The 16,391-nt window shown below is 31.6% G+C and overlaps 1 protein-coding gene across 1 annotated transcript; it reads left to right on the top strand.

Moving 5' to 3' along the window:
- Nucleotides 1–534: 534 nt before the first annotated feature.
- LOC114183865 (protein LIGHT-DEPENDENT SHORT HYPOCOTYLS 10-like) lies at nucleotides 535–3,929 on the top strand. The gene is made up of 2 exons (XM_028071025.2): nucleotides 535–1,223; nucleotides 3,655–3,929. The coding sequence occupies exon 1, from the start codon at nucleotides 694–696 to the stop codon at nucleotides 1,195–1,197; it is 504 nt and encodes a 167-aa protein (XP_027926826.1). The 5' UTR covers nucleotides 535–693; the 3' UTR covers nucleotides 1,198–1,223; nucleotides 3,655–3,929.
- Nucleotides 3,930–16,391: the final 12,462 nt, after the last annotated feature.

The raw sequence follows: 16,391 nt of genomic DNA, 5'->3' as shown, positions 1-16,391 counted from the left end.
GTGAAAATTCTATTTGCCCTGTATAGAAAATATATAAAACTCATTTCCACAATGTTTACACTACAAATAGATTAGTTTGATATTACTGTATAACTAGATATGGTGTGGATAGAAGAAAAGAGTGTCAACTATACAGGTTAACCATATAATAACATTGATTAATTAAAAAGGGGAAATAAAAAGTCCTATGATAACTTTGGTCAAAAAGAAAAAGGAAAATAAAGAAAATTGGGCACCAAACACCTCCTTCTGATAAAAGATTACACCCTTTTTGTATATTGAGTTGTATCGATGTAGGAAAATAAAATAAAGAAAGTTGGGTTATAGAAGCTAGCTAGTCCTATTAATGGATTGATAAATATATATAGTTAGGGCAATAATGTTAAGTGAGATTGATAATAAGGTGATAAGGTTGATGCGTGTTGAGAAATGGCAAACAATAATTGTTTGATTACAGGAAAAATGTATAGTTAAATGGTAAGGTCGCTATTAAAAAAAGAGAGTATAAATATGAAAGAGAGAAGAAAAAGATGAGTAGAAAGCAACTAAGATGGCCCATAAAATGTCTACTCATTAGCCCAATGACATTGCTCTCTCCCTATTCATTTCACCAAGCTTTCACATCCCCTTTTCCCTTCCCTTTGGTTAATTTAGAAAACCCAATTCATCATCTTCACCATTTCAGCAGCAGAAATGTCTTCAAGTGGGAAGGATTTGGGAGAAGGATCAAGCTCTCCGACAGGGACACTTAGCCGCTATGAGTCTCAGAAGAGAAGGGATTGGAACACTTTTGGGCAGTATTTGAAGAATCAGAGACCACCAGTTCCACTGTCTCAGTGCAATTGCAACCATGTTTTGGATTTTCTAAGGTATCTGGACCAGTTTGGGAAAACTAAGGTTCATCTTCAAGGTTGCATGTTCTATGGGCAGCCAGAACCTCCAGCACCCTGCACATGCCCCCTTAGACAGGCTTGGGGAAGCCTTGATGCTCTCATAGGGAGGCTCAGGGCTGCTTATGAGGAAAATGGTGGCTCCCCAGAGACTAACCCTTTTGCTTCTGGCTCCATCCGTGTCTATCTCAAAGAGGTTCGAGAGTGCCAAGCTAAGGCCAGAGGTATCCCTTACAAGAAGAAAAAGAAGGGCACAAATCAAACCAAGCCAAATGATGAATCAACCTCCACCATCCACTTCTCTTGATCATCATCATCATCATCATCATCATGGTAATTCATTCATTCATTCACACTCAATGTGCTGCTTTACCATCTAGTTTTGTCATGTATAACTGTGTAACCTAATGTGGAATTCAATCTAGGAGCATCTGATCTTGTTCATTAAAACATCAGTGTATCAGAAAGTACTATGTTTACACAGTTGCTGTCAAATATAGAGAGATCAGATAGCAAATCTTCATCATATAAACCAAGATTTTCACTTTTATTTAATCAGTTTATGAAACATTGGGTTGGTATAATAATAATATTACTTACCCACGAAAGAAACTATTAACAATGTTATCAGTTCATTAGGTTGCAAACGTGTGCTGATATTAAAACTGTAAAGATTGTGTTAAACCCCTCAGGTACCCGCTGACATGGAATTGTTCTGGAAAAATATTTGTGGTCTGCATAACTTCAATTAAATGTTTGTTATTTGCATCTTATACCTTTCCCTTAAATTTTGCCCTTTTTAAGATTCTGCAGATTTTATGTCCCATGAATGTTCAAAGTGAAATGCTTGGTTTCTCTATTCAGTTCCTGCACATAGACTAAACCAATGATTAAAAGCATTTGATTAATTAAGTTTTTTTTTTTAATTCAACTGTTAATTAAGGTTCTACTCAACATTAATATATAGTTTGTAACAAATAATTATAGAAAATGCATGCTTTTTGTAACGCTTTTGTAATTCAGAATTTAATACTAACAAAGTCATGATTGTGTGGAATCTCTCTTTGAGTAAATGTTGGAGAAATCTGACGCTAATTATTTAATTAATGTTATGTTAACCTTAAACATTTCCCACCATCCTCACCTCCATATGCCCCACTTATTGCTATCTTTGATGTAGAAGATCTTTCCATGCAAAGGGTGACTGGATATACATGTCTTTTTTCTCCACTTTGTTTTATTACCATGTCAAGTACGGATTCAAATATTCTGTCTTCTTTGTATGTGTCTCCTTTCCTTTCCTGTCCCTTAATAGAAATTTAACACTTTAGTAAAAATAAATAAATAAATAAATAACAAATTAGTATATGATAAAGAATGTTATATATTGGAGAGAGACATGTAAGAGAATAGAAAATGGAAACATGTAACTTCTGTCGAAAACGTACCCTGGTTAGATCATGTTGTCTAGCCTCTGATTCTGTGGAACAGTACCTATATATTCTTCTTCACAATGTTATTAGTCATCATGTGTATAATTTTAATAAACTCATTATTGTTTGGTTAGGCAAATGGTCGAGCTTTGTGTTCCTCCCATCACCTCACATGTTCTTGTCGGTTGTTCATTAATTTAAATACAACTTCATACAGCAATTTGAACGAGAAGCTTTCTTTTCTCTTTTTTCTTTTTTATCTGCACTACCAGTAGATTATATATATATATATATATATATTAGACATTGAAGACAAGTTCTTGGTTTGAAGTGATTATTCCATTCACACACGTAAAACTTACTGCAAACACCACTCTTTGAGCCTTTAAATTATGCATATCTAGATTATTGAACTACGTAAAACTTGGGTTAGGGTTTCTTTAAGCATATATAATGCTTCCTATAATACAACACTGATACAGAAAATCATGTGTGGCTAATAGCAAAGATCAAGGGAATATTCAGTTTGTACGGCTGTTTGTCTGCACAGTGTGTGTCAGTGTGTGGCAGCTGGTGGCAAGTTAGGGTTTTCCTTGTACGTATTATGATCCAAGTATGTGAAAACTATTTGTCGGCAGCTTTTTTTGTTGGGAATCTGAGACTTTTTTATGATATAGTATCAGATTTTTACACTTCTGTTTCCTTCATCAAAAACATTTGTTGGTGCATCAGATCTTTCCCTACCTTCATTCTTTTTCTATTCCCCATCCATAAGTCATAATTATGAACCAGTTAATTTAGAATATTGGTAAGCTTTTTCTTTTAATCAGCTTTCCCTACCAAGTTGGTACTATATATTTCCACTTTCTCTCGATAACTATTTTCATTTCTGAAAGAAACATAACATTCTTTTCAATAAATATTCAATTAAGGTGAGAGTAAGAACTTCATCAAACAGATTGTTGCCTGGTAATGTACATCGTGTGTGAATTATTTGAGGAATTACTAGGTTTTTTTTTTTGTTACGGACCCGTGTAGGGTATGCATATCTCTTTTGAAATCTTTAACTTCAGAAATGATATATGCCTCAGAACAAACAAAAGCAGTTATTATGGCCCATAAAGCATCTCCTGCAGCATTAATCTTTCACAGTATTTTATTGTTTTTTGTTAATTAAACACTAGTAATAATTAACACAATGTACGAAACATCATTAATTGTTCTAATTGAAAGACTCATTTCAGCATTTCTCATATTATTCTTCTCATGAGTCACACCATTTTTTTTCTGCTTTTATATATATTAAGCCATGGTTATGTATCTCCTTGCAGGATAATGTAGCATACAATGAAATCTGGAGATCCTTTTTTCAAAGGCATTGGAGGTTCGGTTTCTATTTCGGTCGATAATTTGTTGTGTTTTGTTTTTCTGGGGAATTTGTAAGATCCTAGCGTAATGAACAACATACTCATTAAATATATATGACTTATGCTTTTGTTTGTCTTCAAACTATTCAGTTGCATATATACATATATAGTTATATTTTGTCATGTACTTTTGGAATTGGTGATTGAAAAATGGTTAGGTATTTTCATTAATTGGGTTCTATGCTCTTCCAAATGGTGAGTGTATATCCTTTGCTTTCTTGTCATCAATGTAAGAAACAAAGTCTTTCTCAAACTCATTTTCTAATGTTATTGATGCATTTGTCTTTTGTGATTGATTACAGAAAAATTCTCATAATTAATCTTTTTGCCTAGACAGCTGTTTAGTTCTAATAGTAAAATTGGAGTATATATGCAAGGTCTGAAATTTATGCTAATATTTTCACTAATCAATTTTTATTTGTAATTGATGCATGGATCATGTAACATTTTTTTTCCTTTTTAACGTCCTAATAAAATTGCCCTGTAAGACATCGTACTTGGTTACTTAATAATTTTTTGTTTCCATATAAAAGAATATTAATTTTCACATAAAGATAAAGGAACACACACATTAATTAATTGTAAGTACTTCGTGAATGTGGATATTTTGGTTTGGAAAAATAGTAACATATACTTTTATATAGTTTTACTTAATAGTATTATTGATTAAAAATTGAAAACCAAAATTTGATTAGGTTCTTCCATATTTTAATGAGTTTTACTTATAGTTTATAATTTGCAATATGTAGGTAAATATCTTAAATGTCAGTGATTGAAACATGTCGTTGGTCAATACTTTTTGTTTATTGTAAATGTATTTGCCTTTTACTTAAAAATTAAAGAATCAAATATTTAAAATATGCATTAAATAGGTATTCACTTAATTTACTCTTTTTCGTCTTTTTTTTGTCCGATACCTTCAATTTGTCTTAAAAGAAAGTGAAATACTGGTTGGATGATGAATATATATTTGTGGTAATTTTTCCATTTAATAAGAGTTAATAATTATTTTCTGGTCAATGTTGAAATAAGTTTAACTAGTAATTAGTTTTTTTTTTCATCTTCAATATTTTTAATATGAAAAGATGGAGAGACAAGCAAGTTGCAATAATGATTGCAATTCATGTATCTATGTATATATTCTCTGACCTTTTCAATTTCTTGAGACAAATTCACTTTTAAGAAATAAAGTTGTACAATTGAACGTGGGAGGTTTTTTATTTAGTGTAAGTCATGGAATCCAGATTGTTTAGAAAATGATTTAAGAATAATAATTAACTTCAATTGTTTTTAAAGGTGTTTTAAGAACAACAAATTAACTTCTAATTAAACTGTTAGTTTTGTTTAAAAAATGTTTTAAGCGTAAAAATTAACTTCTAATAGATATATAGATTTATAATATGTTAAACTATATACTTATAATGTGTAAAGTTATTTTACACTGCTATTTAATTATATACATTATTGTGATATGACTTTTAAGATAATGTATAATATTTCAAAGTATGGATGACAAAATATAAAATACTTAGAAGGTACCAGAACGAATCATACAAAAGAAATAATATATGATAAAAACATTGAATATGTTGGTTTAAACCCCTTAACTATTATAACCTATAATCACACTACATCCTCAAAAATCAAATTATGCATGGTCAGTCACAGACCATGATTTGTATGTTTTCAAAGTCATCACAGTAGTTAATAACACATAATAATATAAGTTCTATGTTTTCAATATTTATTCTATTCCATCCAAAATAATATATTCGCATAGGAAGTAATCCTTTATTTTCTTAGTTTAACAAAAAACTATTGGTTAAAATTTTGTAGAGTTTCTTAAGTGTTTATTTCAATATATCTAATAGTTCATATTATTCTTTCGGTATATCTAATAGTTCATATTATTCAAGAGTTAAAGCTAAGAATGATTTAAGTAAATATTTTTTTACATGTTTTTAAGGATAAAATTGTGGAGTTTTGCGTTCAAAAAATAATATCTCAAATATAGTGGTCATTCTTAATGATATTATATTAATGGACATGAAGTTGAAATATTGGTGGAGTATGTAAGAATTAAAGCGAGGCTTCAAATACAAATAATCATTCTTCTAAGGAATTGAAACTTTTTTTCCCTTAATTTCCCTTAAATCTTAACTTGTAGCTTCTTCTAATACATTCCATATCGTTTAAAAGTTCAAAACAAAAATAATTTAAATATATTTTTGTCCTTCAACACTTTAAAACACTGTTTAAAAATAAAGTGTTGCGATTCTTTGAAAAAATTGAAATCGTTATTCCTTTTAGACTTAGATTAGGGATAATATTTCAATTGCCATAATTAACTTAAATAATGTTATTTTCATGGACTGGGTTTCAAATTGGTAAAATTCAGAAAACCTTAGTGCACTAGTGCAGAAAGGGCTTTTGGCAGCGGTTATTTTTGTCATTTTGCCCCGGTTCTAGAACCGAGGCATATTAGGACGAGGCCAAAAAGGTTAACTTTTTGCCTCGGGTCTCAACCGAAGCAGAAGCTCCATATTCTGCCTCGGTTCTGCTGAGAACCGAGGCCATATGTGCTTCTCTGCCCATCTTCTCCACCAGAAACCCTAGGTAGTCACCATGGTTACACCACAACTTCGTCAACCACCGCCAGATCTGAAACACAAAACGAAAGATCTGTAGCCACTATAGTCTTCTCCTTCATCGTAAGAGCAATTTTTGAATCGTGCAACCACCATGTTCTTCATACACAAAAATGTGAACATCACACTTGCATAAATGCAAACCAAAATCAACCATCTGCAGCAAATCACAGATCTCCATCCACGCACAACACCAATCTACCACGCACCTGTAACACAACGAACTGATGTCCACTTCGCGAGCCCCAAATCGCACTTCGCCAAGCCAGAACACGAATGAGCCAAACGTCTAGTAGTTGTGAGTGGTCGGAGTGCAACAGTAGCAATGAAGGTGGGTGGCTGAGAGAGAGAACGCGCACGCGAGGAAGAAGAGGAAAAAAGTGATTCGCGATTTTTGAACCCTAATGAACCTTTTGGCCTCGGTTCAATTTTTAACCGAGGCAGAAAACTGGTTTTTGGCAGCGATTCAGTTCCACCTGAGGCAGAAAACTGGTTTTTGGCCTCGGTTCAATTTTAACCGAGGTAAAAAACAGTTTTTGGCAGCGGTTCAATTCCAACCGAGGCCAAATGTCACTACTATAATGACATTTTTGAAATATTAGCCAACTTTTAGGCTTCGAGTCTTCAAAACCGAGGCATATTAGACCTTTTGGCACCGGTTTTCTAATGAACCGAGGCATAAAAGTTGAAAAAAATTACAAAATTCTCACCGCGCCATTTTATGCTTCGGTTGCGCGACAACCGAGGCCTATAACGCGAGTTAAAAGGCCAAAATTGCACTAGTGGTGTTTAAATACTATTTGTGATTATGATATTTGGATTATCATTTTAATGCTGTATCATTTTGAGTTATCAATTTAAGTGATACACTTTCTTAGTTTTTGTTTTATTTATTTTTTGGTTTTAATACGATGTTTTTTTTTATCAATAAAAAATAAAATTAAATAAAAAAAAAGAACACTTAAAGGTGTTCCAACCTTTATAAAAAATAACTTGTACGAATTTATGCATTAGTACGATATATTTTTTTTGAGAAACACTATATTTTTTAAATTATAATGCGGAATAAATTTTAACACAAGTATTACCTAAAATTTAATTTATATATAAAAATAACATTATAAAAAAATACAATTACTTTAAATATAAATTATAATTATAAAAATAGACTCTTCTAAGTTCCTATAACACATTCTATTCCATTTATATTAAATTTTAGAAAATTTAGGTATGATTCTAATAAGTTCAATGAGGATTTTTGTTTTTGAAATAAATATATAAAAGATAATTATTTATTTTGGTGATCACCCAGACAAATAAAATATAATTTTTATATTTGAAAATATTGTTAATAAATGTTTTAGGTGAGGATATATCTTAGTATGATAAATAGACTAAGGAAAAATTAAGGGTCACATGAGGTGCTATATTTTCATCTTATAAATGAGCAGCTCACCTTTTTAAGACGGTGTTCTTTGTTGTGTGTGTTGGTGTAGGTTGATCCCTCACATGCATGGAGAAGACAATATTGAAACAACCTACCACTGCTTTAATTCTGCTTCCTATTCTTTCATCACACCCACTAATTCTAAAATTCTTCTAATGTACATTAATTCCTTTCCTCTCACTTTTTTCTTACCCTTTTTTTTATATATATATTTGCAAAAGAATAAAATTGTACAAGGAATACTAATGTTACTTGATAACTATCTAGGAGATATCTTAAATTTCATATCAATTTAGACATGGTCAGATGATTATTTCAATAGGAAAAACATTCCTTTTTTACTTAAGATACAAAATGAGGTACATAAAGAATTGAAGTTTTCTAAATTTTAGTGATATTTTTCTGTTTTGCAGTGAATATGAGAGAAATATTAAGTATGTAGTTGAGCCACCATTACTCGCATTGAACCATGAAAGTAGAGAAGACACAACAACATATTTCGAGTTTTTGGCTGAGCACAAAAAATAGGAGTTGAGCCACACGGGGAAACCCTTTTTGCAAGGGAAGTTGGAGCACCAATACATGAGGTTGAACAACCAAGAAAACTTTCCTATAGGAAGTACAACTCAAGAGTGTTGAGCACTAGGACAAATGGTTGTTATGAGAAGAACACCCACCTATGAGGAAACCCTTTGTGGCTGAGCGCTAAAGACAAGGTTGAGCATTGCCAATAAACTCTAAAACAAGGCCCTACCTCTGTTTTCATCATGCAATTTTCATAGCTTTAGACACTTTCTCTTTGTAATAAGTATAATATCATGAATGACTAAACTCTCTTGTGGGAAGTTGGATGTAATTAACCTTGATTTTCTGCAGTAGTACTCTTTTAATTTTTATTTGTATTTTGTTTCAATAGTTTTTGGTTTTGAATTGATAACTCATTTATTCCACTGGTTTGGATTAGGTTGGAAGACTAATCTCAAACGATGGTGCACTCAAACTCTTGCTAGAGGTAGACCTGTCAAAATGGATTGGAACCCGCGAGCCAACCCGGCTCACCACGGGTTCAGGCCGTGTTGGGTTAAAATTTTTTTACAAATTTCAATACGGGTTGATTTTTGACTCGACTCACCTAGAACCCGGCTTGTTAGTGAAAAACCAACATGGCAAGTGCATCAGTCACACATAGCAAGTAATAAGTATTTTATCGTTATCTCCCAAGGGACTTGTGCAACGCATGACAACTTTCGCAATTCACGACTCAATTAGATACAAAGTTCACACAAACACAATGGAAACTCTTTTTGTATTTTATGAAACAGTTGGTGTGCAACAAGAAATTAACATAGTGTATTTACAATTTGTCAATATTAGACTTCAACCATTTCATTCTCATGCATTCTAAATTATCCCAATTCCATATTATTGTTAAAATCAATTCACAAGAATACTCAAATCCTATTCCTAGAGCCTTTGAGCCTATGATTACTCATCAAGTTTCAATCCCTTGAATCCTCAACAAGTGAAATCATGCATTAGTTTCAAGAATCTAAAATTACTAATGAACCAAGTTCTATTCCTAGATACAAGCATCCATTAGGTATTTAATTTCAAATCTAGATTCTAAAGATGTTTCCCAACACCTCAAGAATCACAAATCAAGCATGGGTGATTAAACCACAACAAGCATTAAGCATGGAAATCAAATACTAACATGAATTGGAAAAACATATAAATTAACAACACAAGAATTCAATGTTTTACATCTAATCTCAACAAATAGAAATTGCTCTCCATGGTGGAGAACCTAGGGTTTTACAAAATTGAAGAATAGGGAAGAAATTGGAACCATAAAGTAGAAACAATCCCTCTTCCAAGGTTCTTGAATACTGCTCATGGTTCAATTGCGCCTCCCATTCGCATCTCCGCCTTCAATTTCATAGCCCATCATCCTCTCCAATCCAAAAGGTGTAAAACCTCCATGGATGAGGAAGGAGACTCAAGAAGGAGAAGGGAGAGTTTCCCAACACCCCTAATAGCCTCCAAGAGTCTCTCCCAAGCACCCAAGGTGTTTCTATTCGTAAAAAATTAGGAATCCCCTAATACTCTCGTAGAAACATGATTAAATAACCATATTCGTGTATTGGGGTCGATATTCTCGCCCAGCGGCTTCACACTCGCCCAGCGAGGCATAAAATCGACGTTCTTGGACATGCAACCTCGCCCAGCGACTCAATTACTGCACTTCTGGTCTGTCATTTTCGCCCAGCGAGCTACCAGCTCGCCCAGCGAGTGACCCTGATGCCCAATGGTCATTTTTTGGCCTTCCAAGGTTGGTCAAAGGCAGTATATACATATAGGTGAGTCCTTTCTCAATGTTTGCAGTGCTGGACTTGATCTTGGTGCCCCTCGACATGGGTATTTGTGTAAAAGTCAATCTTTCATGTCCAATCATGCTTCCTTGAGTTTTAACTTGTTTTCCTCCACCAGAATTGCTTCCTATTGTTTTATTTCACAAACTCATAATAGAGATTAGAAGTAAAAAAACATAAAACAACTAAAATACGAAACAATGCAAAAATAACATAAACTAGAGGATTAAAGAAGATAAAAGTTAGGTAGGAGTTGATTTTATTCACAAAACTTAACATCAATAAAAGGTAAAAAACAACGTTATCACGGCTCACCCGGGTTGAACCCGTGGTGAGCCAGGATGGCTCACCAACCCACAAATAAAGGGTCACACAAGTGTTTTTTGTTAAGTTAGGCTTAGCATTTGGGTCATGTTATGTTGTTTTTTTTACCCAACACATAGATAATTTGTACTTTTGTGATTTTGGTTCGTATTTGGATTGTATTAAAGTTTATTTAGATTTTAATTAGAATTATAATTTAGTTTTGACTGGAAAAAAATTGTATTTCATTAATTAAGTGAACCCGTGAGCCAACCCGTTTAACCCACCAACTCGTGGTGGGCTGGGTCGGGTTCGAATTTGTTTGGCTCGCTAATAAGTGAACCGCGTTGGGTTGGCTCACTAAATGATCAACTCGTGGTGGGTCAAGTTGGGTCAGGTCGGTTTACCCGTTTTGACAACTCTAGCTAGAGGTTTCCATATGATTAGAAGGTGTGCTGGATCCAAAAGTCCTGCACAATAAAATAAGGATTCATTCAATCAGGAGTGGAGGAATCACACAGGGTCTGAAATCCTTAGCTTTCAGGCTACAGAAATGGGCCTAGATCTACCTTAGAGTACTTTCAAAATATTAAGCAAAAGACATAATAAGTATAAAAGATCATAGATAGTATAATATAATAAAGGGAAATGAAATCTAATCTCACCATGCATCTATTATTCTAATTTTCCAAACTTGAACTTTGATTACTCTTTATGATAAACAATAACTCATTTACAAACATTGTTTTGTTGAATCTAGAGATAAATATTGGATAATATTAACAAATCAATGAGCATACGACAATTGTTGATACTACTACGCACCAATGCACTTACTTGAATTAGTTATTACATTAGAACCTCATCATTACTCAAACCTATGTGTCGCAACCAAACTCGTGATGGGATGTCGAACACAAAAAAATGGAAAACACAGAGTTTGGAGTTGACACCATAGTTTATTCTTGAAAACTATGGCAAAACTGAAAAGATAAGACAAGGTTTGCAAAAACCAGATTTGGGGTCCATGTGTCGGTACCCTACAATGCCCATCCTAAAAATGGTGGAACTTGGATAAAAATTTTAGGAGTGCCAAATTAAAATTTTGTATACATAAATTATTATTTTTTTAATTAAATAAATAAACTTTTTATACATAAATCTTGATTAGGGTTCATACTAATTTGGAGAAAACTTAAGCTGGAAAAAATATTGTAATAGGAATAAAAGAATCATAAATTAAAGATACATAAATCATAATGGAATACTAATATTGATTTATAAGATGTATTGTGATAATACATTCCTCAGTCTATTTGTTCTTCAATATCTTCCCCCGATTATTTTTTTATCTTTCCTTTTACAATATCCTGTTGTTGACCAATGATTAAGCTTCTCCTTGGCTTCCTTACTAACTCTCAAACTAGTACCTGCTATCTGATTTTATTATAGTAGAGGGGCACCATTCTTTAAAGAGGTTAAGACTACTACAAATATTAGAAATATTTGAGGTGCCATCTCAATTCTATTATGAAACAAATAGGGTAATAATCATCGGTAGAAACCTGCATGCCTTCATCACTTGACGACTACACTAACACATTTGTCTTGGTATTTTAAATTTTCTATGAAGAACATTTTTGGACCATTAAAGTAAAATTTATAATGCAAGCAATTCCTTTTCTTTAAGTTCAAATCATCAAGATGTGCAAGACAAAGCACATTAACCTAGTAAGTAGTTACAACCCTGTATTACACAATTAGGAACCATATTTGACTATAGGACTAGTTATTTTGCTTACAAAGATCAATTGAAGAAGCATCCCCAAGGGCCATAACCACAGTCCAAAACGAAAATATTCAATAAGTTATGTAGCAAAAATATATGTATATATCACTACTTTAACATTTTATACAATGCAAAAACAAGAAACAAAAGAACAACCCACCCACTCAAAACAACAAAGCATAGCAGACCAAATTTATATCTCTTGAATTCAATCAAAATCCAAAATATACGCAGAGAAAAAATGGATTTTCTATCCACTTGCAACCCAATCGAGTTTAGGATTCGGATGGGTTGTTTACCCTAACCTTGGGATGCTTCGCTGGAGGTGAGAAGACGTAGTGGTGGTCGTGGGATGAGAGCTCCGTGATGCAACGCAAGGGTGCAAGCTCCAAAAGTCGAGCAACCTGCAATGAGCTCAAGTGTAGATGGTTCTAGGGGTGGGCCACTGCAAAGGAGGCGCAAGCAGTGGAGGCTAGGGTTTTGATGTCATGTGGTTGAACGACGAGTGAATGGAAGTGAGTGCGAGAAGAATGAAGACTGAGTCCGAGAAGAATGGAGATTCGGTGGTTTTGAATGAGCTTCAAGTGGGTTTCGAGTGAGTTTCGAGTGGGTTTCGAGAGGATTTCTTCTATGCAAGTGACTTTCGAGTGAGCTTTGAGAGGGTTTTTTTTTTCGCGAGTGTTTTTGAACGAGTGAGCTTCTTAGTGAAAGTTTTTTCTCGGAGAGTGATTTTTGAGTGAGTGAGCTTCTTAGCTAGGGTTTCTTCTTTTATAGTGGAAAATAAACATTGATTTTTATTTTTAATATTTAATTATTTCTAAATCTGTATGTAAAATTAGTAGTTAATTTTTTTTGAACTTACATACGGATCATTACCTATAGATCTGTCCTTCGCAAATGTTATCGCTCTAATGTGCTAAATGTACATACGAATTTTACATACAGAACATCAGCAGATAATACTTTTTTACATTACCTACGAAAAAATTTGTATATAACTCAATTTTACACATCTATAGGTAAAATCCGTATGTAATACCTACGTTACCTACGGATTCAAATCCGTATGTAAATATATGTAGATAAATCACGTTTTTCTTGTAGTGTTTATTAATAACTTACTGAAAAAGAACCTTATGTACAAAGACAAAATCTTATTCCTTTTTATTAACGAGCATCTATCAAATTGATTTTTATTTTATTTTTTAAACAATAAAAATACATAAATAAATAATATATATAAATAAAATGATAACAATTTTTCAAAACTTAATATATATATATATATAATAATAATCTATAATATATATATATATATATAATATAATATAATATAATTAAATACATACAAAAAATAAAATTGAAGACTTTTGGGGGAGCCATGGCTCCCCTTAGTCATAAAACCATGTTCTGCCAATGCATCCTAAGATGGTACCTTTAATTAAATGTGAAAAAATTATGTGGTTTTCAAAATATTTAATTTTCGTCAAAAATAAGAAAACATGTGTTAAAAAAGAAACAAAAAAAAATGTTTTTTTTTTTAATTTGGACGCGACAAGTATGTCTTTCGTTCCTATGTATTTTCATTCAAAATGAGAATTAAAGGACCACGTAAATTTAAATGAAATTCTATTTAAGAAATGGTTTAATTTTTATTTGGTGAGCTCGACAAGGATTGTATTCGTTTATACATATTTCCATTCATAATTGAAAATCAATGATCACGTAGTTCTTAATGAACATTTAAAAAAATTATTGATGTGATTTTATTTTTTTTTAATTTTGAAAATCTTTTTATGTTTTTTTTTGAGTATTTTTTATTATATGGAAATAAGTGTCACGCGACGTGAGTAGCTGAACATACAATAAAAGTAAACAAAGAAAAATATTTTTTATTTTTAATTCTTTTATATTTTTTATATTTTCTAGAAAAAAATTTAAAAATTGGTATCATGTGACATAAATGGCCAAACAGACACTAAAAAGAAATGAGGAAAATATTTTTTTTTATGATTTTTGGTATAACATATTATGAATAAGAGAACTAATGACCATAAAGGGAAGGCCAAAATTAGGTATAAAAAATGTACAATATTAAAACAAAATATAGTGAAAAATTGGGAATGCATAAATCAAAAGAAAAAACCTTCTAAACTTTTCAATTGCTATTATTCTCTATCAATTTCAGCCTTTCGTTTCCTACATTATAACTATCTTTTCTCCTATCTTTTTTTTATTCTGCCTCCTTCTCTAACATTTTTGTTTTTCTCCCAAAAGAGGTAAATAGGAAGTGTGTATGTGTGAGTGGTAATGAGAGAGGAAGAAAGAAGTGTAGAGAATATTTCCTTTTCCGATCTCTCTTCATATGGCAAGCTCTGTATTTATATATACACATTACAATACTAATATAATCTCAATCTCAGCCTTAATTGTAATAAACAATATAAGGAAGGAATGTGTTACAGAGTACACTATCAATCATCAATAATATTAATTCTAATAATTAGAACAGATATCGCTTCTAATTATTAGAATCTTATCACTATTTACTCTATGAGAAACAAACGGTAAAAAATGCAAAGAGTCAGGTGAAAATAGGTTGGATTGTTGAGCTCATGAGAAATGGTGTAATAACTAAAAATAAATTGAGTCTTTTCCTTCTTATTTTCTTATCATTTTTCGTTTCTCTATTTTAAAATTAAAATTTGAAAATCTTTAAAAAAAAATTTGTTTCATATTTTTTTATTTACTGTTAACTAAAAAAGTTATTTATTTATTTTTTGAAAATAAATTTATTACTCCGAACGAAATTGAATATTTACACCATGTATACAACATAACACAACACCAAATATAATAGAAATTTGAATTTTTTTATTGATTTTATTTGTATTGTCTCGAATTTTCAAAACATATTGATAGACACAAATTTTAATATACCTATTTTGAGACTCAATAAAAAGGACAACACAAGAAACTTTATAAAATATGTCTATTCTGATCTTAAAAGGAAGAAAATTCCTATAAATTTCTTAGTTATCCCTCCTCATATGTATTAGTTCAACTTCGTTTTTTTCATTCAATTTGTTAGGTTCTCAAATATAATTATAAAAGAAAACATACACCCCAATATTTTTTTTCTTAATTAGATGGGACATGGTGCATTGCTGTAAATGGTATGTAGATAAGTTGTGAAAGAGAGATGTAATCTCCCATGTTTGTGATCACAACCTTTCCTTCAAAGTATTGTTTAGAAAATGATCTCAGACTAATCCAACTGTGTTTTCCAAAGCTAAAACATACTAACAGATAATTAACTACTTTTACTAAATAATTTTAGTCTAGTTTTTCAGCTTTCGGGTAGTCTTTTGGCTTTTAATATTTCGTTAATTTTTCAGTTTTCAACCAATTTTTAATAAGCGTGGTCACATCAGATAGTAAAATACCAATATAGAAACATCACAAGCAAAATTACAAAAAATCATGAGAGTAAACAAAATGCAAAATATTTAGAACCTATTATAGCACACCAAAAGAGAACACGAAAATGTTAGTTTCAATGGTGGTTGGCGTCTATTGCAAAAATATAGTTCAAGATGAACTATGTTGGTCCAACGACGAGTTGCTTATGTTAAAAATTGAATACGAATGTGAAGAAAATAAATAAAAATAGGAAAATATAATTATTAATAAATATAAAATTTAAATTATTGATTTTATTTTATTCTTAAAACATAAAAGTAAGATGAGAAAATATACAACTGTGACACGGAAAGAAAAGACAATAAAAGATACATAATTTAATTTTAATTAGATTTTAATCTTTAGTTAGTATTATATACTTTTGCATCATTACTTCAAGATTAATGTAATATATAAATGTAAGAATATTTTCATTATTGTTAATTGTAGAGTTTTAAGGGTGAAATGAGGAACTTGGTCTTAGTTATGGGCTTTTGTTTTGTCTTATGTTTAGCCATAGGACAATGTAGTGGTCCTATTTAACAGCATCTCCAATGTTGAGGTGCAGGAAGTGATTCTCCAACAATCTGTTATCTAAAAGAACAGAACTCTTACTTCAC

This window comes from Vigna unguiculata, chromosome 5, assembly GCF_037176805.1.
Source record: "Vigna unguiculata cultivar grain cowpea cultivar isolate G323 ecotype 2 chromosome 5, ASM3717680v1, whole genome shotgun sequence".
In the NCBI taxonomy this organism is placed as follows: Eukaryota; Viridiplantae; Streptophyta; class Magnoliopsida; order Fabales; family Fabaceae; genus Vigna; species Vigna unguiculata.
This window is presented reverse-complemented; position numbering and strand designations above follow the sequence as displayed.

What these genes read in the sequence shown, in the direction of transcription:
- LOC114183865 (XM_028071025.2), top strand. Translation starts at nt 694, where the DNA reads ATGTCTTCAAGTGGGAAGGATTTGGGAGAAGGATCAAGCTCTCCGACA.